The sequence below is a fragment of the Panthera tigris genome, chromosome D1, assembly GCF_018350195.1.
Source record: "Panthera tigris isolate Pti1 chromosome D1, P.tigris_Pti1_mat1.1, whole genome shotgun sequence".
NCBI classification, from domain to species: Eukaryota; Metazoa; Chordata; class Mammalia; order Carnivora; family Felidae; genus Panthera; species Panthera tigris.
The window spans coordinates 63,735,241-63,762,813 of NC_056669.1; the positions used below are offsets into that span (position 1 = coordinate 63,735,241).

Sequence of the window (27,573 nt, forward strand, 5' to 3'; positions counted from 1 at the left end):
CTGAGATGAAGTCGGCTGCTAAACCGACTGAGCCACCCAGGCGCCCCAAGGATGCTTTATTCTTAAATTTTAAATACACAAGAAGAATATATTTATTTATTTTTAAAAAATTTAAGTTTATTCATTTTTGAGAGAGAGTGAGAGAGAGACAGAGCATGAGTGAGGGAGGGGCAGAGAGAGAGGGAGACACAGAATCTGAAGCAGGCTCCAGGCTCTAAGCCGTCAACGCAGAGCCCGATACAGGGCTCCAACTCATGAACCATGAGATCATGACCTGAGCTGAAGTTGAATGCCTAACTGACTGAGCCACCCAGGCGCCCCTGAATTATTTAAGAATATACAGACATATGTAATACGTAAGGCAAAAATCCCTCTTACTACTTAGTCCTTCCATTCCCTTCTCACAGAACTCCTCCAAAATAACCTCACTCCTCAGCTGTAAATACTCTAGCAGTTGGCTGTGTTTTTCTTCTAGATTTGTTTTCTATATATTTATATGAGTATAGAGTTTCTTCTTTCTAAAATGAGATCATATTCTTGTAACAAGGTGCCTGGAAGAGAACTTTAAAAATATTTTAGAAATAGAAGCTGCCAAATGCTTCTTTGTATAGATGGACACAGAAATTCACATTGAAACAAATTTTCTTGACCCACCGCTAGAATGCCCCTACTTGATTGTGTAAATATTAGACGAGTAAGCACTTGCCACCCTAGGGATAAGGGACAATAGAAACTTTTGCATCTTTGTCACATCTGCCTTTTCTTTTAATTTTTTTTTAATGTTTATTTTTTGAGAGAGAGAGAGAGAGACAGAGTGTGAGTGGGGGAGGGGCAGAGAGAGAGGGAGACACAGAACCCCAAGCAGGCTCCAGGCTCTGAGCTCTGAACTCCGAGCTATCAGCACAGAGCCCGATGCGGGGCTCAAACTCACAAGCAGTGAGATCATGACCTGAGCCGAAGTCAGATGCTTAACTGACTGAGCCACACACAGCTGCCTTTTCTGTGTTCCTAAGTATGTTGAGATATCTGGTCTTTGAGTAAAAAATGGGAAGTTGTAATAGGGGCCATGAAGCTGCCCCAGAAGACAGGTAAATGTTTCAACCCCTTCCCATTCAAAAATCAACATTACCAAAATCTCAGAAATGGATGAGGATGGTCCCAAACTAGCACAAGCATCCCAAAGTAAACAAATGAAGAGAAAATTTTTGAGTTCCTAGAATATTATGAAGAAATATGAGATGTATGACAGAGCTGGAAGGGGTGAAGAACCCAAATAACATATCAGCAGGTTAAGCTAGTCCAGAGCTTTCCAGCCAGTGAGAAATTTTTAATAATGGAGAATGGCTAATATATTTCTAGGAGCAATTATGTCTGCTATCAAATTTGAGGGTATTTTCTTTACTGACTATAGTTACCTATTAATATCTCTAAACCTTCCGTAGAAATCTGTTATCTAAAATAACCTAATGTTTGTGGTACTTTGTGAGTATGAAGGAAGAGGAAAAGAGTCTATACAGACCCAGAAACAAAGAAAACTTTTTAGGGGCAGACCATGATGAGTCATTGGGATTTAGGATGGAACATAACATCAGAACATAAGCCCTTCCTGGAAATCCAAGGGACCGTACCAGTGGCAGAGGTAGGTGTACTTTGTACAATATTAGGGTGACTGCTTGAACAATCTTATTTGGACAATATGCAAAGGATAAGACTTGAAAGATGGAGAATTTGGGAAGTACTAGGTTGCAGATGCTTGAGTATAAATAATTCCCAGTTGAAATGGCCCTGCTCTAAAGGGTGTAGTGGGTAGCCTCTAAGATGGACCCCAATGATCCCCACCTCCCAATGTTCATGCCTTTGTGTGAGTCCCTTCCCTTGATTATGGATTAGATTTAGTGATTCACTTCTAGCAAATAAAATACAGCAGAGGTGATGGGATATTATTTCTAAGATTAGGTTACAAAAAGACTGAAGATTTCATCTTGGGCATTCTCTCTTACTCACTCTGAGGAAAGCCAGCTGCCATATTGTGAGCTGCCCAATGGAGAGGCCCACATGTCAAAGAATTGAAGGAGGTTTCCAGCCAGTAGTTAGCAAGAAACTCAGGCACTCAGGTTAACAGCCTGCAAGGAAATGAAGCATGCAAACAATCGCATACATGAGCCTGGAAAGGGATACTGTCTCCCCCATCTGTCTCTCCTCAGATGAGACCATAGCCATGACCTGCAGTTTGCCTACAACCTCATAAGAAACCTTGAGCCAGAACCCAGTTAAGTTACACCTGGATTCCTGACCTACAGAGACTGTTTGAAAATGAATGTGTGTTGCTTTAAGTTCCTAAGTTTTAGGGTAATCTGTTATGCAATAACAGATAATTACTTCAGTGGGAGAAATAATCAAGTATATGCCAGATAGCTGATAAATTTGGTTGAAGACTCTGATTTGGATTCTGAATGGAATTAAATGTTTAATAGAGTCAGAGTGTAGGAAATACAATGATATGTTGAAGGATGCATCATTGTATAAAGCAGCATGCCACAATATATTATACCAAAACATCTATTTTCATGATTCCACTTGATTCTTAAGATACGTATGTAAATGTGTTTTAGAAGAGACAACTCAAAGGCTCAGGAGGAGCCTGTCTTCCCTTCCTTCCCAGTGACATACCGTGAAAACATGGAAAGTTACATAGGAATACTGTTCAAAAATCTAGTTGATACCAAGTAAAGCTAATCACAAAAGTGTAGAGAGAGCCTTAAGTGAGGAGAATCCAAGAGGTCCAGGGCATTCACCTACCAAAGGCTGCAGAAGAGCCACTCTCCTTGGACCTCTTCCCACTCCAGCCACACACAACAATGTCCTCAGTAATACATCTCTTTCTGGATGCTTTTAGGGAATTCAATTCCCAGGACTCAACATAGCTGAGGGCTTAATATAGACAGATGGGGGAGCACTGTATCCAGAGATATGAGGTTGATAGTATAAAAGACTAGAGGCAGAGAAAACACTAAAGCTTCCTTACTCTTATCAGTACGTTTTTTAGTACAGCCATGGGTTGTTACAACACATTCCCAGTATTTCCCATCCTTACATTTGCCTTATCATCCTAAAAATCAATCAATATCTAAATACTTAATGCCAAATTTCTGTTCTATTTTAAACTGTGATTTTATTTAATATTGACTTTGCAAGTCCATTTCTAGAACCTGGCTGTAACAGGGGCCTGGTCAGTCAGATAGTATGGTGTTGCAGTTAATAAAGCAGTCTCTATATATACTGGTTGGATTTGAACTCTAGCTTTCCTACGTACTGGCTGTGTCACCTTAGGCAAGTGACTTAATCTGTCTAGGCTTCAGGTTCTTTACTTATGAGATGGAGATAATAATAGCGCCTATCTGATAGCATTATTTTAAGGATTCAGTGACTCAATGCTTGTAAAGTGCTTAGAACAGCAACAGCTCCACAAATGGGTTTGCTCTCTGTTCGCCATTAGTTTTGTGATAAAACAGCAAGTGATGGGGGAGGGGAGGGGTGTTGGTGGACAAGAAGAGAAACCTTAAGCTTGCTTGCCCGGTACAGAGTTCTTTTGCCTCAGGAGTCATCCTGACCCAGAAACAGAGTTAGTGGTGTGACATAAGGCTGTTTAGTGTTCCCTGAAAATCCCAGATTAATATTAACACTCATGGCATAGTCTCTGGAGGCCCAGACTTGGACCTGCTTACACTTTAGCCCTGTTGGCCCTTAACTCATACATATTCACTCAGACAAGCATGGTTTAAACTGGGAAAATAGTCAGCTTTTTGGGTCTTTGTTTTTTATTTTATGGTTCTTTCTTTTGAACAACAGATGATTTATTCTCTTGCCCCTCTGGGAGCAGAGCAGGTCATAAACTGAAAACAAATGTCTGCAAAAAAAAAAACCAAAACTTTCCAGACAACAGTTCTTCTAACAGACAGAACATTATCTATTCACTAGAGATAGCCAAGCTTGCTTGCTTACTATTTTTTAATACTCTAAAAAAAACCATCAACTCCCTGAGAGTGGCCACTTTTCCATGGTCATCTTTATCTAAAGTTGCACAGTGCATTGAATCCTACCCCCAAAGAATAGGGAATGGAGGCCAAAAGACTGACAAGAGGGGCGCCTGGGTGGCGCAGTCGGTTAAGCGTCCGACTTCAGCCAGGTCACGATCTCGCGGTCTGTGAGTTCGAGCCCCGCGTCAGGCTCTGGGCTGATGGCTCGGAGCCTGGAGCCTGTTTCCGATTCTGTGTCTCCCTCTCTCTCTGCCCCTCCCCCGTTCATGCTCTGTCTCTCTCTGTCCCAAAAATAAATAAATAAATAAATAAAAAGACTGACAAGAAAGAGGCATGAGCCCCCATCTCCATGGAACTTGTTCTTTAGGATAAACTCTGCTAACTTGGAGGGAGGCTTGAGGTGGGGCATGGAATTCTGCAGGGCATAAAGAACTCCCTTCCTCTACTGAACTAATCAACAACACAAGTGCACACTCAGAGTCTCTCTCATACATCTTGCATGCACATTACTAAATTTCACATTTACTCTAAAGTTTTGTGTATATGTGTGTGCCTGTACGCGCGCGCGCGCGCACACACACACACACACACACACACACACACACACACCAGTCACCTCTAAACACTCACATCCTCAAGAAACATTCACAAATACAGGCTCATGGTAGTCATTGTCTACCATGTTGAGTCAGAGAAGGTCATGGAGGGTGAGGGCCTTACATCAGTTTGGAAAAGGGAGCTTTTTGACAGATTACTATCAAAGTAAAACTGATCCAAAAAGCCCTTCTCAAGCCTTTTGTCAGGATTCATGAGGGTAAGGTGCTAAGCCAGGAGTAGCTCCCTGAGAGCATTTATTATTTGTCTTTAACTTCCGTTATTTGAAACCTGTCAATTTGGGGTAAGAAATTTTACCCGATTCTGAGATACTAGAATAGGTGAGAAAGACGAATTTCAGTCTTCAACCAATCAACACGCATTTAACAGATGCCTACTATGGGCCAGACAACACCCTGGGCACTGGAACAGGATCTACCCCCTCATAGTCATAACAGGGGAGATGAAACCACACACATGAAACAGACAATCCAAGGTCGAGGTTATGCTGTCAATGCCTAAAAGGACCTTGTCTTGTAAAACATGTTCATTTTGGCAATGGAATACCTATATCCAGAGAGGCATTTACTTATGGCCACACAACTGGATAATAGACAGATGCTTTTTGATATAGTTACTCTCTCCATCCATCTGCATTGTTTCATAATTCTATATTTAAAAAAAAAAAAAACTTTAGCATGGTTCTATGTTTTATCTAGGTACCATGGTCTGTTCCTTCTCCAGAATTGGGAGGTCCCACAGGATAAGAGCTGATATTATATATTTTCAAAGGTCACAGTGACTGACACAATCATAATTATCCAGGAGGTGCTCAGTTCATTAGCCTGAACTGATCCTAAATAGTCCAGGTAGCTTTGCTGTTGGCCCAGGGCCCTATTTGTTGCACAAGAAAACAACATAGGTAATAGAGAACTAAATCTTGGATGCAGATTCAAGGTAAAATATTTCAAACTTGGCATAAAAATTACAGACATGTTTCCAAGCCCTTCTGTTTTCTTATTCATTTTGACCTTAGGTCTTGTATAATTATATGGACAAAGGTAATGCATTTTTATTTCAGCCAGCAGGAAAAGGTCAGCATCCTCAGGGTGCTTTTGACTCTTCATATCCATAGACAGAATCTTGAAAGTTTTGATATATTTCTCCTAAGGTTTTTTTTTTCCAAATTACACCAGGTCATCAAATCATCAAACATTTATTTCAACAAAAAATTTTGAAATCATCATGCCAAGTACTGGGTAAGTTGTTGGCTACAAATTTGCCTGGCTGAATTATTGAACACGTGCTTTATGCCCAGGAAAAAAAATAACAGCACAGCTGTTGTATTACCTCCCTAGGGCTGCTATAACAAATTGCCATAACCTTGGGGACTTAAAACAACAGAAATTGATTCTTTCACAATTTTGGAGGCTGGAATTCCAAAATCAAAGTGTTGGCAGGGCCACACTCCTCCTGGAAGCTCTATGAGAACCTTCCCTTGCCTTTTCCTAGCTTCTGATGGCTGCTGGCAATTCCTTGACATTCCCTGGCCTATAGCTGCACCACTGCAGTCTCATCTCTGTCATCTGCTCTGTGCCCTCTCCTCTTCTTAGAAGGAGTTCCCCCTAAATACAGGGTGATTTCACCCTAGATCCTTAACTCATCACATCTTCAAAGACTATGTGTTAAGATAAGGTCACTCTCTTGAGGTTCCAGGTGGACATGAATTTGGGGGGTGGGGGATGCTATTCAATAGCTGTTACTGCACTTTGCTCGTTTGGGTCTGCAGGGACAAGACTGACAGTAAAAGACATGGCCATGGAGGGAAGCTTTACTTTTTTCCCCATGAACCAGTTCCTTCCATCTTGCTTCTGGTTCTCCACAGTCTTACTCCCTGTCCTGCATTCACTTGGAATTCTCATCTCCTAATTCATGTGACTCTTTGGCATATGACACTGGTTCTTACGTGTTCCAAGCTACTGCCCTGTGAGTACCCTGGCCCATCTGGATTTGAGCGCTACCTGTCATCATCCACCATTTTTTCATTTAATGAATATTCCCTGGATACTTCCTAAGAGTCAGGCACTGTCCTGGATGCTGGATTCTCAGCAATGACAGAAAAAGTCCCTATATATCATGAGCAATGAGGAATGGAATTAAGGAAAAAACAAGCAAACAGATACTTGGCACCTAGAAGTTTCTGGTGCATAGTAGGTGTTTGATAAATATTTGTGATTTGGTAGAATTAGCAAGATTTTTTCTGATAGTGATAAGTGATATGAAAGAAATAGATTAGTGTGAAATAGAGCATTTAAATAGGGTCAACATGGAAGGCCTTTCTATGAAGGTGTGTTTAAGCTAAAATAGTAAGAAAAGGAAGGAGCCATCTGAGGACATATGTCTAAGATAGAGGAAGGAGCAAGTGAAACACCACTGAGCTGAGAACTGATTGTATTTGGGGGAAGAAGAAAACAATGTGACTGGGGAGAGCAAGGGGGAGAGTAATACAAGGTTGTGTCAGAAAGGCAGAGGGGATTCCACTCAGTTATGCTGGACACTATAGATCAAACAAAGGAGTTTGGATTTTTAATTTCCACTGCAATTGGAAGCCATTTGAAGTTTAGGTAATGAATTGATGTGATTTAACTCATGAGTTAATAGATCACTGTAGCTGCTCTTAGAAAAAAGGATTGTAGGAGGCAAGACTGGAAGAAGAGAGAAGAATGTTTTAGCACATAAAGAGGTTATAGGTGTAAAAGATATTGATTCCTTCAGTCCTTAGTGTAACCAGAAGACTGAGCTGGCCAAAGCCACAGGGTTGGTCTGTCTACAAACAGACTCATCCATTAACCTGAGCTTGCTGAATAAATAGCATCATTTTCCATGTCTGCCACAATGTGAAAAAGATTGGAAAGCACTGCACTTATGAACATTTTTCATGTTTTCCGACCATCAAGCTCCTCTTATACACTCTTACTGTGGAGAATTTCCCGCTGCGGTAACCAGTTTCCAAGATGGCTTCCCACATCCTGTTATTCACACCTTTGTGGAGTTCCCCACACTCCATATAAAAGTTTAGTTTGTGTAACTAATGGAATATGACAGAAGTGACTATATCTCACTTCAAAAATTAGGTTATAAAAAGCTGTGGCTTATATCTTGGGTTCTTAGATATACTCTTAGATAACTCATTTTGAGGTAACCAGCTGCCATGTCTTGAGAATACCCAGCCATTAGGCCTTTCCAGCTTTAATTCCTCTCCCCCACCCCAACTCTATCCTTGGAGGTCTGTGTTCAAACGTAAGAACCATCTTCTGTGTTTTAACTTGCATTTGTGTTTGAAGTTCCATAGAACAGATTTACCCTTAAGTGAGCCTAATACTACTGGAGACCAAAGGAAAATAGGAACATAATTCAAGGAGAAAGAACACTTTAAACACTTTTTTCTCTCTTTTTTCTGTTCTTTTTTTAAAAAATATTTTAGTGTTTGTTTATTTTAGAGAGAGAGAGAGAGAGAATGCGAGTGGGGGAGGGGGGAAAGAGAGAGAGGGAGACAGAATCTGAAGCAGGCTCCAGGCTCTGAGCTGTCATTACTAAGCCGGACACAGGGCTTGGAACCCACGACCCATGAGATCATGACCTGAGCCGAAGTCGGATGCTCAACGAACTGAGCCACCCAAACGCCCCTACTTTTTCTTTCTTGAATAATATGTGCAAGACATTTTTCTCCAAAATGGCATAATAAAAATCTAAAAGAAAAAACAACTTCACAAAACAAGCTTTGACTATATCTTTTAATATCCAAAACATTTAATTTTTAAAAATTTTATTTATTTTATTTTATTAATTTTTTTTTATTTTGAGAGACAGAGAGAGAATGGGTGAATGTGTGCTAAGGAGGGAGAGGGTGGGGTGGGGCAGAGAGAGAGGGGGAGAGAGAAAATCCCAAGCAGGCTCTGCCTTTCAGCACACAGCCTGACAAGGGGCTTATCTCATGAACCTCCAGATCATGACCTCAGCTGAAATCAAGAGTCAGATGTTTAACCAACCAAGCCACTCAGGTGCCCCTCCTAAGCATGTTTAAAACAAAAAATGAACAAGACCACCTCTTGCTATTTTATTGAGTCAGCATCCTTAAAGCCGTTCACAAATAACATTATGTTGCTTTAAATAGAACTGTTTCAAACAGGAGAACCAATATATAATGATCCCTTTTTTTATATCTAAAAGAAAATTAAGGCTTGTGCTTTTATTTTAATCAATGAGAGCTAAAGTTATAGTTTAAAAGGTACACCTCTTCTTCTAATTAAACCCTCAAAGCCAGGCAACAATCTACAGTTCATTAAAGTTCAGATTTTGCACAAAACCTTCATTATCTGCTCTTGATGAGTTTCCCTTCCTTTCCATACATTGCATTCTAAAAGAAGAGATCTGATTTCAAAAGACCCTTCAAGAAATGAGAAATAAACCCTTACCTGGGCTTACAATTGTGCCCTGATGAACCTGAAGACTTCTAACCTTTTTTGGAAACAAATATCCTTCCACAGGGAGTAAAATGGTTCAAAAGAAGAAAAAATAGTTTATTTGCTACATCCATCTGTATCTAGGGAAGCTGCTTTGTACTGCAACAGAGAAAGTCCATTACTTCCTCAACTGGCCAAGCCCTGAAAAGAGTTCCTTTTTTTCCAACAAGAAGTCAGAGATTATTTCTCTCTCTCTCTCTCTCTCTCTCTCACACACACACACACACACACAGCGTGTATTTTAGAGACCCATAGGGAAATGAGAGAAAAGAGATAATAGAGAAACAGTAAAGTATGCCCAAGCACAAAGAGAGAAAAAGTATTTGTGTGGTAGAGGACAGCAATTATTTTGCAGTTATTGAATGGCAGGAAAACTTACATCTGGTTAGTGGAAACTCTTGGTGCAAAATCTGAAGTTTCATAAGTTGCAGATAGAAAAGTTGAGGTCTCTGTATTGAAAAAGGCAATTCTAATGCCAGCACGAAAGGCAGAAGTACAGAAGAAAAGTAGCAAGAGAATGCATTCTGGGAGACCCAGTGGAGAGAATCCAGAATGCAGTGGGATCTTAGTCAGGTGGGAATGGGTTAGCAGAATAACAGATCAGAGTGTTTTACTTGTAGTTTATCACATAGTCAGCTGGGCTTTAGTCAATTCTTTTCTTTTTAAGTTTATTTATTTTGAGAGAGAGAGAGAGAGAGCACATGGCATGGGCAGAGAGAGAAGGAGAGAGAGAATTCCAAGCAGGCTCTGCATTGTCAGCACAGAGCCTAATGTGGGGATCGATCTCATAAACTGTGAAATCATGACGTGAGCAGAAATCAAGAGTTGGATGCTTAACTGGCTAGGCCACCCAGGTGCCCCAATCAATTCTTCAGTAAGCTACATGTAATTCATTGCAGAGTGTGGATTTGGTTTTCCTGCAATTGTCCAAGGGGATCATAAGGGTCTCCAAGAATGTATATAAAACTTGAAAACTCCTGCCAGACTTTTCTGATAAGAAATTCACGGGGAGATGTATTGTGTGATAATTGAAATCTAACTCTCCTTGAAGTCTTGGAATCTCCCCAACGTGGGTTTGAATCTTCATTTCATCATTTGCTAACTGTGTGACCTTAGGCAGGTGACTTAGATCACAGGGTGTTAGTGTTGCCATCTCTAGAGTCAGGATGATAACAACATCTATTTCAAATGGTTGTGATTCAGTTAAGCCAAGAACGTAAAGCACAACATTTGGTATATGGTATGGAGCAACTGTTCAATAAATGCCAGCTATAAATGAACACTTAAGCCAATCTGTAAAGACCCCACAGGACATAAATGTACATTGGTCAGATCCTACCCACCCTCACATGCAGAAAACCAAATCGAGATGTAGATCTGATAACATCTACCAGAGTTGGTGAAGGCACAATGCCAGTTTTGCTCTTTTGACCTTTGGGTTCATTCAGCTTCAGGACGTGAACTCTGTGCTGTTACCTGAATCCACCATACCCACCTGTAAAGGAGAGCAGTGTTAAAGTCAGGTCTCAGGAGTCACACAGTCCATCATGACTGCTGACTAGCTTTGTGACCTTGCACAGGCTACTTAATTTCTGTGCTTATGTCTCCTCAGTTGAAAAGAAGAGATAGTTAATAACAATACCCTGTTCCTATGGTTGTTATGGAGATTATATGAACAATATATTTAGAATATTTTTTAGAGTATCTAGCACATAGCATTAGCTCAAAAAACTATAGAAAAATATAATTATAATAAAAAATTTGAAATGGACCTCTAAGATTCCAAATTCTACTTTGCTTCCTGATGAAAGCTTTGAAGAATGGATTTATGGAAAGGAAATGAGAGAGAAGAAAATCAGGAGCAGGTAGGTTAGAGGAGGGAAAGAAAAGACAGGAAAATTTGCCATTGGGATAACTCAAAGTTTAAGCAGTACTAAGAAGATAACATTTAAATAACAAATAAAATATATAAGAAGAAAGCTTAAATATGGAAATTTAATATTCAACCCAGAAGTTCTATCAAAAAACCCTTGCATTTAGTGAGGACTCAGTAGACATATGATTAATTGGTTGGCTGATTAAATATGACTAAATACTGAGCTCTTCAGCAGACAACCTAAAGTTTGGTTCTCTGGATAGAATGAAGGCTAAGAAAAATATATGGTCTTAGGGTCTTCTGAATAAGGCTAGAGAGACACTGAGATGGATTCTCTCCCTCCTTCCCTACCTCCCCTTTCTCTCTCTCCCTCTATTACTCTCTCTGTATAAGCAGACATTTTTGTCCAAGCCATTTATTGATAAACAAAAGATCAAGAAAGGGATTGTTGAGCACTTCTTTAAGTGCTTAATGCTAACACTGTTTCTCATAAACACGCACATTGACCCCTTTTCTTAATAACCAAGCACTTGAGTGCAGGTCAACCTATTTTTAACACTGAGGATGGAAGGAAGTTTGATGTGGAAGACAAGGAAAGGTATTCTTTTCTTCTGACGCCTCTTTAGCTAGTTGGATGTTTCATCACCACTGTGACACAGTCTAGTCAGTTTTGGACTTTATCCCTTTCCAGAATCCAGAGTGACTCCAGCAGTTTTCCAGACCTGTCTAGGGTGAGGGACATTAGCCACTTTGAAAGGCAGCTCCAGGGACACAAAAAGTATTACAAAAACGTTACTTAGTGGCAGAAGGTACTTAGGTGTAGGTTTTTCTCAGTCAGCAGAAATCTGACCTCTGCTCCCTCCCCCACCCTTCCCTAGTCCTCATTCTGAAAAGACGAAAAAATGTAGAACCATGAGTATCTACTAAGAGGAGACAGCAGAGGAGTGCCAGGCCCTCTGACCCAGAACATTGCCGTCTGTTCCTTTTAATATACTCCTTTTATGGTTTATCTTTTAAATACTAAAGCTAATAAATCTCTACTCTCTTTAAAGTCAAAGAAATTGGAATTATAACTTTATAATTGGCAATCATGAAACTGGGAGGGAACAAGCACAGCTCAGGAAGGAAGAATAAAGATTTTGAACATTCCAGAACAACCTGTTATTTAGTGTAATGATAATGGACACACAGGCAAAGCGGAGCCACCCAATCCCAAATTTCCCATTTCATCTGTTAAGAAAAATTCACTCCAAACAGGGAAGGACTAAGTTTAGAGATTTACAAGATTGATGCCCAAGATGAGAGAGTGGTTGTCACAGAACATGAGTTCATTCCTGTGTCCTGGTCCAGGTGAATTATAGTGCAGGCTCTAAAGCAAGTGTGAGGTCGAATTCCTATCAGGGTTAATTAAGCAAGTCTGGGAGTATTTCACAGGAGTGGTAATCACTGGGAAATAGCATGGGCTCACTAAAAACAAGTCATGTCGGTTGTTTTCTTTTGTTAAAGGCAACTACCTGGCAAGGAACTGAATCAAACAAATGCCAGTGAATACGAAGTTCTGCCATTAGGAATGCCAAACCACTTCCCAAGAACAGAATCTGGGTCTTAGAAGCAGGATATAGTTTAAGAGCAGCATGAAAGATTTATAAGATTTCATTTTTTAAAATTATTTTTCCCCCAACTTTATTGGGGAATAATTGATAAGTGATATTGCTTATAATTAAAATGTACAACATGATGATTTGGTGTACATATACATTGTGAAATGATTGCCAAGATCAAGTGAATTAACACATGCATCACCTGTTAAATTTTTACTCTTTTAAAAACTTTTTTTGTGCGTGTGGTGAAAATATTTAAGATCACTCTCAGCAAATTTCAAGTAGACAATACTGTATTATTAACTATAATCACCATGCTGTACATCAGAACCTTACAACTGAGAATTTAGCATATATCTCGCCATCTTACCAATCCCCAACCGTTGGCACCCATCATTTTACTCTGTTTCTGTGAGATCAGGTTTTTTTGTTTGACTGGTTGTTTTTGATTTTTAGATTCCACATGCAAATGATACCATGCAGTATTTGTCTTTCTCAGTCTGGCTTATTTCACTTAGCATAATTCCTTCCAGGTTTATCCATATTGTTAGAAATAGCAGGATTTCTTTATTTTTTAAAGCTGAATAATATTCCTGTGTGTGTGTGTGTGTGTGTGTGTGTGTGTGTGTCACATTTTCCACATTTTCTTGATCCATTGGTCCATTGATGGACATTTAGGTTGTTTCCATCTCTTGTTTATTGTGAATAATGCTACAATGAACATGGAGGTGCAGATGTCTTTTCAAGATAGCAATTTTATTCCCTTCATATATATATCCAGAAGAAGAATTGCTGAATCATATGGTTGTTCAATTTTAATTTTTTGAGGAACCTCCATTTTGTCTCCCATAGTGGCTGCACCAATTTACATTCCCACCAGCCATGCACAAAGGTTCCCTTTTCTGCACGTCCTTGTCAACCACCATTCTGACACCAGAATATCACTTTCACATATTCTTTTGGTTAAAGTAAGTCACAGGGCCAGCCCAATTCAAAGGGGAAGGGAAACAGACTCAACTACTTGGTTCAAGGAGTGGTAAAGTCATGTTGAAAAAGGACATATGGAGTGAGAGGGATGGTTGTGGCTGTCCCTGGAAGCAATCTACCAGTTTGTCCTTGGGAAATTATTTAGCCACCTGATTTCACATGCTTTACCTATAAAATGGGAAATAATAACACCGACTTCTTAGGAATGTTGTCACTAATAAATTAAGAAAGTGTGTTTAGCATCATCTAGTACATTGTAGACACACAACAGCAACAACAAAAACATATGTTGATTGAGCCCATATTATGTGGCAGCATATTCCAAATACTCTATGTAATCTTTATAAGAATTCATTGATGCACATATTAGTATTATCTGAAGAGAAACCCTAGGCACAAAAATTTTAAGTAACTTCCACAAGGTTGGTTCCACAGTAACCATTTTCTCTAAATTACAAATGTCTTACTGCCTGCTACCTCCAAAGGGCACTTCTTAGTTTTTGTCTCTCTAGGCTCTGTTGACAATTGATGCTGTGGATCACTCCTCCATCAGATGCTCTTCCTCCTTTGGCTCTCATGACTCCCCTCTGTCCGGGTTTTTTCAATCTCCTCCTTACTGAAGCACATTTTAAATGGCAAAGCTCTCTCCTAATTTTCCAGCTCTCCTTGCCTGGATGAACCCATCCAATATGGCAACTAAACTCTAGGCTTCCAATTCTAAGTATCTTCCGCTACTTACCAGGTACGACCTAGGTCAGTTTGTGTAACTTCTGTGTCTTTCATTCTGTCTCATCCCATTGGTTGCAGTCTTGTCAATTAAACTTGAAATGTTTCTCAAATTTAGATGTTCTTGGCAATCAGCTAGTGCCTTTGGCCTGATCTAGGCCCTTATCATATCTGGCCTGGTTTATCAAAGTTTGTTCTTAACTGGACTTTTCACTTTCAGTTCGTCTTTGAGGTACTCACATCAGTGGTATATTTCTACATGTTTTAACACACACCCTCCTCCCCACCATTACTATACTAGCACTAGCATCCTACTCTCTGCTTCCCGCTCCGCTGTCACATGGTCTTTTCCTTCCTTTCAAGGACCAGCTTCTGCTCTGTATCTTCCACAGGCTCCTTCTCAGCTGGCTTCTTCACCCTCCTAGTTTTCCTAGGACACAGAGTCTGCTTGTCTTTTCATTGTTTGGAGTTATCTTTATAACTCTGCATTCTCTCTACTGTTCTAATATAAGATCCTGAGGCTCTAGCACCATTCACAGCAGGATTTCAAAGCTGTCTGTTGGGTGAACACTCTGTAGCATCCTGAAATACCTAACTGCACAGTATGATTTGCTATGCGGTGTCCCTAGCAACAGCACAACCTATGGCTAAGAGTGCCAGTTGTAGAGATTCTACTGTAATTGTTTTAGAGTAAGGCTTTGACACGAGTTTTACTTAAAGCTTATAATAATATTATTAACTTTATTATTACTACTAGTATTAGAGGTTACTCTGCCTCCTCAAGTATGAACTTGGGCTGGTGAACTGAGCCTTTATGAGCCTCAGGTTTTTCATTGGTAAAATGAGGGTAACAGTTATGTAGACCTTGGGGGGCTATCAAGGGAATGAAATGAGATTCTATATCTAAAAGGCTTGTGGTATAGTGCCTGGCACCCCTCTCCTGCTCCCCTCCCCACCGGAGTTCAGTCTTCGTAGTTATTTCTGTGTTTATTGCCTGGGAGTGTGAAGAGGTGGGTGCATAAGAGGTGGCCAACGTTCTCTTCCCCAAACCTCAGATTGTGTGATAGTCTAACTTGGTGTGTGCAGGAGACACGCTGGCAATCCTCGGATTTCTAATCAGTTGATTAGAAAACCAGCCAGGATCTGTGTCCCAGCCCCTTTCTCAGGAGCCATTTATTTGACCTTATTTCTACACTTGATCTTAGCCAAAAGGCCGAGAAGCGATTATTTGACCTTATTTCTGATGTGAGAGCCTCCACCGTCTCCAAATCACCACCGTGGTGGAAAAGATCCTGCACTTGGGAGATTCTTCCTTTGTTGGCAAATCTTGGCCCCGAACCCGCCTTTGGGGGTCTAGCACCCTTAGGCCCGTGATTTATGTCCAGACGGCGCTTTTCAAGTTCGAAGCCGGGACTAGGTTCTCCAGTTTGGGCGGGTGTGGTTCAGATTGCACCTTTCGCGCAGCGCACCCAAGAACGTGCTTTCGACGCACCGGGCGAGGGGCGGTGGGAGAGAGTGTTGGTTTGCAAGAGGACGGAGGGGTGGGATGGCGAGAATGCCCACAGCGCGCCCCCGATCACACTCCCCAAGCCTGGGCGCAGCCGCTCTGAGCGCCGGGTCCGGAGGCGAGTCCCGCGCTCCTCTAGGAGCGGGCGAGCGCCCTCCGTCCAACGCTGGCGCCCGAGCCGGGCCCACCGGGATCCCAGCCCGCGGCGCGCGCCACTGACCGGGCCCCGCCCCCCGGCGGCCGCGAGTGGCGGGCGGGGCGCCGGGAGAGAGGCGCGCGGGGCTGTGCGGCGCCACCTCCCCTCCGTGCCGGGGGAGGGAGGGACGGAGCGGACGGGCGGGAGAGAGAGAAAGCCCGACCGACCGGCAGCCGAAGAGCTGCATGCAACCGGTGGGAGGCCGGGCCAGCCGGGGCTGGGGCTCGGGCCGTTTCTTGGCGGCTCCCTGACGGAGAGCGCGGACGGCCCGGAGGCGGCGGCTCTGAGCTGGCAGGCGGAGGGTTGTCTCCCGCGCCCGCCTGCCCGGCTCGGTCCGAGGATGCGGGGGGGCGATGCCCGGGGCCAGGGACGCGCTCTGTCACCAGGCGCTGCAGCTGCTAGCCGAGCTCTGTGCCCGTGGGGCCCTGGAGCACGACAGCTGCCAGGATTTCATCTACCACCTGCGGGACCGCGCCAGACCCCGGCTTCGCGACCCAGGTGAGTGCAGCCGCCGCTGCTGGGCGCGACCGGAGGGCCCTGTGCTGGGAGTTGGGGCCGCACCGGGGCCTGAGGCAGATGAGCGACGCGGACTGGGGGAATGTGGGGGGTGGCCGCCGACCTAGAGGAGGGGATCAGGAAGCGGCTCGCCGTGGCCTGATGCTGGACCCGGGCGGGGACACGGGCAGGGGCTGCTGCGCGGAGGCCGGGTCCGGGGGGACTGGGGCAGGGCTGGAGGGACCACGCCCGCCACCTGCGCTCCGGTCGCCCTCGCTCCGGGGGGCGGCTCCCGAGCTCCCGGCTCCGCGCTCCACTCTGCGCTCCGGCCGAGGGGAGGCCGCGGCCGCTTCTCCGCGGTGGGAAGGGGGACGAGGCCGGAGGAAACTCTGGGAAGTTGGGAGTTGGGGACGGCCCCGGCTGCGGCTGAATCCCACTGGGCACTTCCCACTCTCTCTCTTGAGCGCCCATTTCCCTTCCCCGGTCTGGGGTGGGAAGGGCGGGGCGGGATCTGGCTCGGGGCCGGCTACGGGGAGCTCCGGGTCCTGGGCAGCCCGGCCTGAACCCGTTCTCGGCGGGTCGTTTGGCGTGGAGGCGGCCTGGGCCTGGGCTCCCGGAGCTACCAGCTGCCGCCGCCGGGCACAAACGGGTCGGTGGTGGGCTTGCTGGTCATGGCTGGGGCACCTGCACTTATCCCTAGTGGAAGTTGCACAGCTCCTAACTTTGGAAAGTTCGTTTATTTTGGCATTTGACCAATTAAGGTTAGAGAAAGGAGTTTTAGTGGAGCCATTTGCTTTTCCTAAGGGCCCTGGGTCTCCCACATTTCATCCACTGCTGTTTACTGGAAGACACAGTCCAAATGTTTACTTGAGATTCTTCTTACCTGGAGAAATCATTTTCTCGAATATTCTCTCAACCTAAATACAAAAAAAAAAAAAAAAAGTATGCGTTAAAGATGGGATGAGAAAATGGCCTTTCCCCTTGATGTTCCTGTGTATAAATATTGGAAAGGAGCTATTGCTGTGCAAATTATCCAGTACAAATTTACCTCATTTTAAGCCAATCCATTATATAAAAATCTACTTGTACAAAGGATAATTATTTGATTTATAAAGAGATACACAGCGAGTCTGACTTACATAGCATTTCCTTGATAGTATATTAAAAATGGGTCGGTGGGGTGAAGACAAATCATCTGCCAAAAGTTTATATCAGATTTTCCCTACTCAAAGTCTATTTTTCTATTGAAAAAGAAAGATTATTGTTCCCTGTTGCCTGTGGTTACATTAATTAAGTTTATCAGATGATCACTAATGTGTTACTTCAAACTGCAGAATTAAGTCAAGAAATACTGTTGATCCCAAACAATTTCCCTGGAGGTTCAATGCCCAGCCTTTGTGTGGCTTCCTGCTGGCTGTGATGTGCTGCACAGACCACAGATACCAGTGAGAGCTCCTTGTTTCGTGAACTGGGAGCCCTGGATGATGTCCTAAGTGGGGAAAGTTCTCTCCTTGAGCCACGGGAGCAAGAAAATTATTTAGCATGCTTCACCCAGAGCAAGTGTTAGTGTTGAAATGTCCCACTTCCTTGCCTGTGACTGTGCCACAAATTCCCATTGTTATCCCACATAAGTAGTCTCCTTTGGCTTTCTTTATAAGAGAAGATGAGTGAGGCCTCTTGCTGAGTCCATGTTTAACACTCCACATCTTTTTGGCTGATTTTATGCCTCTGCTTCTTTTAATATATAAGCTGGATTCCATGTTCTTGGGCTTTGCTTGGCCCCTGCACTGGGTTGCCCTTGAGGAAGAGTCACAGAAAAAAACTCCTTGCAAGAAACAAGTCTGATAACTTGGCTGAGAAGAAGCCACAGTTAAGAGTATGCCCTGCTAGTCCTTGAGTTCCTAAAAGCACTATGGTGCTTTCCTAACTAGGGCATGGTGGTTTCTAGGTAGCCCATGCCGCTCTGGATCTTTGGTTCAGGCTGTAAGTAGCCTGCTCCTGAGGCAGGAGTGGGGCACTGTGAGCATGGGGTGAGAGGGACGGAGGCTAAAGCCCACATCCAGAGTGCACCCTCTTTCCCAGGGCACTTCAGCTCAGGCCAGATCTCTCTTCACTTCCCTCCTTCCTCTCCTTGCCCACATTAATTCTTATATTAGATGCATTTATCTCTATCCCTCTGAAGCTGTTTGATTGTCTGAACCAAGAGTGGCTTTCATTTCGAGCTCTAAGAGCTGAGTGGCTTGAGTAGCTGCATTGCACAACACTGCACATGGTGCCCTGGCAATTGTCTAGTGTGAACCAAAATAAGCATACACACTGGTCCTGGGACACGGGTCCCCGACAAAGTCCTCTCTGTAAATGAATGACTTCCTTTTCTGCAAAGGGACTCAACTGAATGGCATTTGCCAGCTTTCTCTGTCCATTGTCTATCCATGCCTACTTGGTGGTAGTTAGATTTTCTCAAGCTCCACCGAGGAACTTTGGTTTTAGAAGAAGAACACAGACATCATTCCCTGTGGGGAAGTATGCAGAGGGACACTGCATCTGGGATATTTGTTCATTTTTTTCAGAGGTGAACTATGCGTGGGTCACAGATCAGTGGCCATCCAGAAGGGTTATTCCCTACCCAGGTAGCTGGGGTGCTCTGATGTGGGAGTACAGTACATAGTCTCCCCTGACTTGGCGTTAAGAGAGGATTTGATGAAAGTGCAGTGTTAAAAAGTAAAGCTGAGTCACATTTGGATCTGGAATGCCTCACCCAGGCTTTCATCTGTATGAACTATGAAAGTAAAGTGCTGATCTTTAAGCTGAGTGTGAGTACTTTTTTTTCTCCATAGAGAGCAGTTAGAATCCTTCTGTTAAGTGTCTTTATGTTGTTTCATATATTGGGGATGTGGGACATAAACTTGCAAATCCCAGAGTGTAGCCTTCATGACAGAGGGAAGAGCAAGTACAAAGGTCCTGAGATAAGGACATCCTTGATGTGATTCAAAGAACAGTGAGTTTAAGGGTGGCTGGAGAGAGAAAAAAATTGAGAATGATGAGAAACATGGTTGAGGGCTGGAGGGGAAAGATCACGTAGGGTCTTGTCAACCAGCAGAAGGACTTTGGATTTTACTCTCAACGAGAAGGGAGGGATTGAGCAGAGAAGTGGCAGCACTGGGGCTCTTTGCTGAGAAAATGCTGTTGAAGAACAAGGGGAGAGACAGAAACTTGATAGGAGGCTGTTGTCGTGATGCAGGCAGAGTGGGAAGTGGGTTGGCCAGCATTGTCATAATGGAGATGGTGACAAGTAACTGGGTTGTGGGCACATTTGAAGGTAGCTGCGCTAGAATTTGTGGATGGGATGGATGTGTGGGGTGGGAGAAGTGGAGTCAAAGAAGACTCCAAGGCTTTTTGGCCTAGGTTACCTCCATTTACTTCAAGGGGTGGAGGGAAGAAGGAAATGAGGTTTCTGTGTTACTAAAAAATATGTTTTTAAAAATATTAAGTGTGTGATGTCTCTCAGTTCAACAGTCACCTGAAACATGAATGTGTTCTTTAACATCAACTGGTCTATGCTCACATTTTGTAACTGGAGACTTCACACTCTCTCCTCAAGTGGGCCGATTGATTGTAGGACAGCATTTATTGTTAGAAGATTTTTTCCTGGTATGGAATGAAGAGTTCTGTTTAACTTTCACTCATGGACCTTGGTTGCACTTTTTTTTTCCCCAGTTAAAAACTATTGGTTTTTTCCTTTGGCTGTAAGGAGGTAGAGATGTTAGCTTTTCTTAACCCACTGTTTCCACATCTGGAAAAGAAGGGAGGATTGTGTCATGTAATTTCTAGGTTTTAACCACGTTGTATTATTTTCCTTATAAGCCTTTTCTTCTCTAGGGTGCCAACCATGTCCATGCCAAACTCTTTATGTAGGTCATTTCATTTAATCCTCATGACGTCTTCTAAGACCTTGCTGCGCCAAGTGTTCATCTGTGGACCAGCAGCATCAGCATCATCTGGGAGCTTATGAGAAACACAGACTCTCAGGCCCCACCCAGACCCACTGCACATGAATCTGTGTATTAACAGGATCTTCAGATGATTTATAGGCACATTCAAATTTGAGAAGCATGGCTAAAAGAGATTGGTATTTATGAATAAACTGAAGCTCAGAGCTAAACTAGCAGCAAGGCCATGGGTTCCATTTGGAAAGGGTTGAGTCTAAGTCAAAGTAGCTTCTTAGATAAACACATTACATGTACTAAGAATCTGAGAGTTATTGTCAATGAAAATTTCCTAGGTCTTTTTTCATAAGAGCCCCCTTCAGACCTCCTTTGTCTATTGCGTTCTTCTATAAAGGATTTAGTCTCTAACTGTAGGTTAAATTCTACGCAGTTGTAAAGATTCAGCTTAATTTTTAGGTTTTATGTTGACATTCCAGCTTTGTGTTTCTAGAGATTTTTCTTCATTTTGTGGTCAGGGTGTGAAGAAGAGCCTTATGGCTCATCATTAGTGACTTCTCTTTTCAAGTGGACATTGACCTTCTCAGGAAAAGCTCTTTCTAAACAAATGGTTTTCAACCTTGGCTGCACATTAGCAACATTTCAGGAGCAAACAAATAAAACAAACAAAGAGTTACCAATGACTGAGCTTTACTCTAGACAAATTAAATCTGAGTTTCTGGTGGTGGGGCCTGTTATCAGCATATTTTTTAAGTTCTGTTGATTCTAAAGTGTTGATTCCAAGTGGAGGACAACTGTTGAGACCATCAAGCAAAGGATTAAACCACCTAATCTGCTCAGCTCAGCTCAGCTCGTATTTCTTTCCTGAAAAATTAGGAAAGATGGTATGGAAAGTCAGGGGTGTTGTTAACGGTTGCCGTACACATCGACTGATTCTTTATTTTCCTTTGATAATATTGCCCCCAATTTTTATTTTGAGGTTTCTGTGAAAATCTAATGAGATCCATTATGTTCACCCAACTTGGGGGGTTGGGGGTGGAAAGAAGAACAAACTAAGAAAATCGTGTCCGAGCAGTATTTCATTAAAAAGCCAGAATGTGGAACCCTCACTAATGTCAACTGATACTGAATTAGAATGAAAAAATTTATTAGAAGATGTACATATAAGATAATGATTAAATATAGTTTCTAAGGGAAAACTTCAAAATAATGAGCAAGATTAAATATTAGTCTTATTAAAAATTTCACAGATAGTCAAAAGAGAGTTAACCTTAGAGCACTAGATTTTTATGAATAGACATTAGGATGATGATGCACAATGGGATTAATTTTTAAAAATTAATGATAATTGCAATCAGGAAATAGTCTTCTAAGGAATGAGTGGCATATTGGTTGCACAATATGTGAAGATAATTTGCATTTGCTTCAGTGACATTTGAGGGCTTCTTCATAAATATTTTATTTAAACAAGTGTGTTTTCATCTCTGTGGGATTCTTCTACATGGACCAGTGAGTGGTTTAGTCATGAGGTAATTATCAAGAGGGAAAAACAAAAGCAAACTGTGGTAAAGGCATCACAGGCTGTCCTGTGGCCAGCTGCCTCTTTCAGAATAAACAATCAAAAGCACAAACTTTTTGATGTGGGCTAACGTCTCAAGGAGAAATTAAGCTGACACCTAAGGGAAATCACCTAAAATGCCCTGTTCTGTATAGAGCATAGACTTTTCTTTCATGGTGAAAGCATATCGGCACGTTTGTGTTTGTGTGTGCACATGTGCTTTCTTGTATGCTTGGCCTAAAAAAATTTGTAATCCCTCTTGACTGAGTTACTTGAAGGACCAGACAAGTTTACTTGCTAAAGTGTAGAGAGAAAGGGGAGGAGCTTAGAGAGAGGCATAAGTGGGAGAGCAATCTCACTTTTAAATGGATTAATATGGAGGGTGCTTTTTTACTTTCTAAGTGAAATCACAATTTAAGCCATAATGTGCATCACAACCTTTTCTTTTCAGTGTTTTGTTGGAGTTAGTTCTAGGAATGACTTTAAACCAAAGCAAACCCTTAATGACTAGGTTTTGCAGATCTCCTTGAAATATTCATGTGTCCTTGTGCGTGTATTTTATCACACAAAAACTTTTATATCAATATTGATGGAACTGCACCTGAAGGGGGGAAAAAACTCAGCCAGGAAATCAAGATGACAAAGTGGGATAAAGAAAGAGCTTTAGAGTCAGAATCTGATCTTGCTCTTACTAGCTTTATGACTTTGAGCAAAATATTTAACTCTTCACTTTATTCATCTATTAAAACGGGCGTGGAAGGCTTCATGGGAGCACCGTGCCCAGACTAAGTGCTAGATTTTGGTGGTCCTGGTATTTATCTGTTCATGCTTCTTCTCAGCTGTGATCCATGGGCATGCATGTGTTTTACCCATTTCTAATCACTCATAGACAGAAGTTTCCATTCTACTTTTTCTGTATGCTTAGCATTTTATCACTGCTCATATGTCCCTAGGTGGATCTCTGTGTCTTAGTTTCCTCATCAGTAAAATGGATTACCAGTGTTCGGATAAAATATAGGATGCCCAGTTCAATTTGAATTTCAGATAAACAATGGGTAGTATTGCATGGGATAGACTTATACTATACCTGTCATTTATCTGAAATTCAAATTGAACTGTACCCCTTATATTTTTATTTGCTAACTCTGGAAACCCTATTATAGTATTTATCTCACAACACGTGTGAAATACTTACCATAGTACCTGGCAAATAATAAATGTTCAATATAGTAACCATTATTACTATTATATTTTTCCATGTTGAACAGTCATTATTGTGCAATTTTAATGATGACTATATATATTCCGAAGAATAGGTAAATCTTTTCCACTTGACCATGCTTTTTGGCCATTTATAGCTTCTAATTTTTCATTACTATAAATACTATTTTGTATCTATAATATCCTACTCCCTTTTGGGAGATTTTCTTCTCCCTTTTACTGCTCTAGTCAATGCAAAGGAAACTATGTTGAGGCCCCAAGGCCCTGGGGCTTTGGCAGGAGGACACCCTGACAGCAAAAGGAGAGCTGGTGGAGGGGCCTCATTAGACCTTCTTCTTGGGGTGCAGGCTGTGGGGGTGGCTGCACTTCTTATGGCAGTCCAGTACAGTATCTGATTCTTGCAGATACAACTCTTACAGTTGTATTCCTGGGCCAGCTGGTGGAGGGAAGTCTCAGTGATGCCATCCCGCAGGCGATGCAGTAAGTATGGGGTGGACTCTTTCTGAATATTGTAGTCTGAGAGAGTGTGGCATTCTCCAGCTGTTTGCCCACAAAAACCAGATGCTGCTGGTCAGGTGGGATGCCCTCCTCGTCTTGGATTTTGACTTCAACATTCCCAGTGCCGTCATTGGGTTCAACCTCTAGGATGATGGTCATGCCTATCAGGGTCTTCGCAAAGGTCTGCATGTCTACATCTGCCACAAGACTGCGGCCACTGACCGGCTCGGCTATGTCCTTAAAGAGGAAGAAGTGGAATATTTCTTAATGATAAATTATCAACAGTGAGTTCAGATTGTTTTCCTGTAAATTTTCCACCTTAAAAATAAAATCTTCCAGTTATTTTACCAGCAAAAGATGGGCTTATTCAGGAAAGAATTGCCACATGGGACAAACAACCTGTGGCAAAACCATGGGAAATCTGGAGAACAAAGGTACACCTTTTTAGGGAGAAAAGGGATAAATTGGGAAAGCTGTCATAAACTAAAAGTCCATTGGAGTAAACTGGTGGCTTCTCATTGGCTGAGCTGTTGAGTGGGGTGGGGATAAGAAAGCATGTCTTCCCCAGGTGGGATAGTAAAGTAGCATCCATGTGCAAGATCAAGTCCATCTCTTCCTGTTGGATCTGCAGTGGTAGGGCATGGGAGCTCCCCTTCCCAAACCTCCTGACTCCATTTTAGTAAGGTTTTCCATTATTTTCACAAGATCTATGCCAACTATCCCTGCTACATAGCAAACCCACTAGCATTAGATGGTAATAATGTGAAGAAAAACCTGCTAATTTAACAGGTTTTAAGTGGCTGCCCAGTTGTCGTTTCATTTATATTTTTTTGTTGGTGTTGGTGCAATTGAATATTTTCAATGTTTTAAACCTACTTTTGTTTCTTATGTGAATTTTCTGTGTTTGATCTCTATCATGTGGCAGTTTATTTTTTGAGAATCTTAATGTTTTTCCTACTAACTTGCATTAGTTAGAATATAAATATTCTGTCAGATCAGCTCACAGAAGGATTAGTTCACTGTTCAGTGAATGAGCTCTCCTTGTCTGACTACAGTTAATCATTATACTAGACCGATTTTTGAAATTTGAAGGGTGCATCAACAAATTGGGATTCACTGTAATATTCTTTTTTGGGGGAAGGAGGTAAGGTTTAATTGAACAATGTTGAGAATTTAGAGTGTCTCACTTTCTGCCCATAATGGTAAAGAAAAAAATCGACAAACTGTAACATTCTTTCCAATGCAAAGTACTGCCTTTATTTATGTGAAATATGAAAAAAATTGTGATGCATGTGATGCAACTTGGATCTCTTTTTCTGTATGTTTTCTCTCCCTCTTTCCAACTCGTCTTCCCTTTCCAGCAATTATGAAAACTTTACTCTTGCTACACTGACCAGAACACTCTTTTTTAATTATAATTAAGTTAAATTAAGAAAACATTGGAGTGCCTCGTAATTGCCAGGTACTCGGTTAGGCATCAGTAATTCAAAGATACATTAGACATGGTTACTGCCCCTATGGCTTTGAGATAAAACAATAATTGCAATTAATAAAATGAAGACAGGAAGGGAGATATATATGGGAAACAGTGCAAAGAAAAGAGGAGAGAAGTAATTAGCTGGCTTGAGTGGATCTGCAGAGGATTCCTAGAGAGGTTAATTCTTGGGTGGAGCACTTTGCCTGGAATGTGTGGGTGGGAAGGACATTCTAGGAATTTATAAAGGTCCTACATCAGGAGGAAATGGATCTTTGGTAATAATAGTAAGTAGAGTATGTGTTGGGACTGTTGAGGGAGGAGTCTGTTCTAGTAAACACTGGTCAGATCGTATGCCATTGTCAAAGTCCCACTGAGGACTTGGGCTAGAACACTCTGATGAGGAAATCTTAAAACAAGTATAATTTACTGTGATGGGTCTAGAGGACTCATTCTCAGCAAAGTACTCTGGGAGATTTCAGGATGGCAAGGTTCTGTGAGTGCCCATCTCTAGTCTCTTTGGTTGCTCATGGGAAATAAGCTCAAGTTGGTGGTGATGCTGCTTTTTTTGTCAAAGGTAAGGTCTTGACAGATTGGAGTCACTGAATGATAGATCCCTTGTTTTAGATATCCAATCATGTCACCCTGAAACCCAGGTATAATGACCTCACATAATTGTACAAACTGCCTTTAACAAATTTAGTCATCTGGTTCAAACATCTGGCTCTAGATATCATTTCAGAGTATGCCAACAGTGACATCTTGCTTCCTTGCCTGGTTATTTAATAATGAAAAAGCAACGTGTTCAGTTACATTGCAACCACACAGTATGTGGATATACACAGTCTGTTTTCTCTGATATTATAGGGCCCACGAGGGAGTAAGCATGGCAGACCTGCTTAGTGCCCACCAAGCCATGCTGTGGAGATGGTTATTTATTCTGAATACAGGAGCTGCCAGGTAGTGGGCACAATTTGTTAAAATAATTGAATTGGGGGCACCTGGATAGCTCAGTCGGTTAAGCATCCAACTTCGGCTCAGGTCATGATCTCACGACTCGTGGGTTCCAGCTCGCGTCTGGCTCTGTGCTGACAGCTTGGAGCCTGGAGCCTGCTTCGGATTCTGTGTCTCCCTCTCTCTCTCCTCCTCCCCCTCTCACTCTCTGTCTCTTTGTCTCTCAAAAATGAATAAACATTAAAAAATATATATTTTAAAATAATTGAATTGAACGCCCTTAGGTGGGTCATACACTTTCCACTTTTTTTATCCTCCCTTACCCCCTCCCCACACACATAAACTTTACTCATTACGTTTATAGGATATGCCTGACTACTGAAGACATTTCAGTTTGCATCACCTATAATACTGCAGACCTGCTGAAGGGTTTTAAGCTGAAAATTAAGGTGAGCAGATTTATCTTCTAATTATATCACTCTGGAGACAGGATGGAGGTTGATTGGAGAGATCATGATTGGAAATGCCATTTACTTACTCATCAAATGATTACTGAGCATCCCCTATGTGCAAGGCTCTGTTCTAGGTATGGTATATAGCTAGATATGTAGATACAGTATTGTGTATATAGTAGGGAACCAAACAAAATAAAAAGCTTTCCCTCATGGCACTTACGTGTTCCTGAGAGGAAAATTATAATACATAAATAAGTTAACTAATTACATAGTATGTTAGATGGTAATAAGTGCTAAGGAGAAAAATAAAACATGGAAAGAGAATAGGTATGGGGACCAAAATGGCATCACTGAGAAGCTGATGTGTGAGCAAAGGTTAGAAGGAGGTGATGGGAGTAAGGCATGCACACGTCAGGGGAAGAGCATTCCAGGCAGGTTTAAAGGTTCTGAATCAGGCACATGCTAGGTATTAGCCCAGGGCAAGAGAGAAAGACATAGGCTGGAAAGTGATGGCAGGGTGATCACAAGGCCCTATTAGCCATTGTAATGAATACGACTTTTACTCAGAGTAAAATGGGAAGTCATTGAAAAGTTTTAAAGCAGAGCAGTGTAATATCTGACTTAGGAATAGAAAGGATTAGTCTGATAAGACTGTAGAAGAGTGAGGGTAGAGTCAGGGAAAACAGTTATTTGACTGCTATCATAATTTATATGAGAGATAATGGTGGCTTGGACCAGAGTGATGGCAGTGGAGGTGGTGAGAAATAGTCAGATTCCAGGTGGCTTGAAGGTAGAGCTGATAGGAGTTACCAATGGATGGATGTAGGGTATGAGAGACAGAGAGGAATCCAAATGACTCCCAAGATTTTGGCCTGAGCAAGGGAATAGAGTTGTAGGGGAAGTAAGTTTGAGGGGAATGATTAAGGG

The 27,573-nt window shown here is 42.1% G+C and overlaps 1 protein-coding gene and 1 pseudogene across 1 annotated transcript in view; one reads left to right on the forward strand and one right to left on the reverse strand.

Moving 5' to 3' along the window:
• Window positions 1–16,400: 16,400 nt before the first annotated feature.
• The window catches only part of SYT9 (synaptotagmin 9), a 195,444-nt gene continuing 184,271 nt past the window's right edge, over window positions 16,401–27,573 (forward strand). Inside the window, exon 1 of the mRNA XM_042959357.1 lies at window positions 16,401–16,545. Coding sequence (XP_042815291.1) covers window positions 16,401–16,545 — 145 coding nt within the window. The remainder of the gene's footprint in view (window positions 16,546–27,573) is intronic.
• LOC102958181 lies at window positions 23,589–23,958 on the reverse strand (annotated as a pseudogene).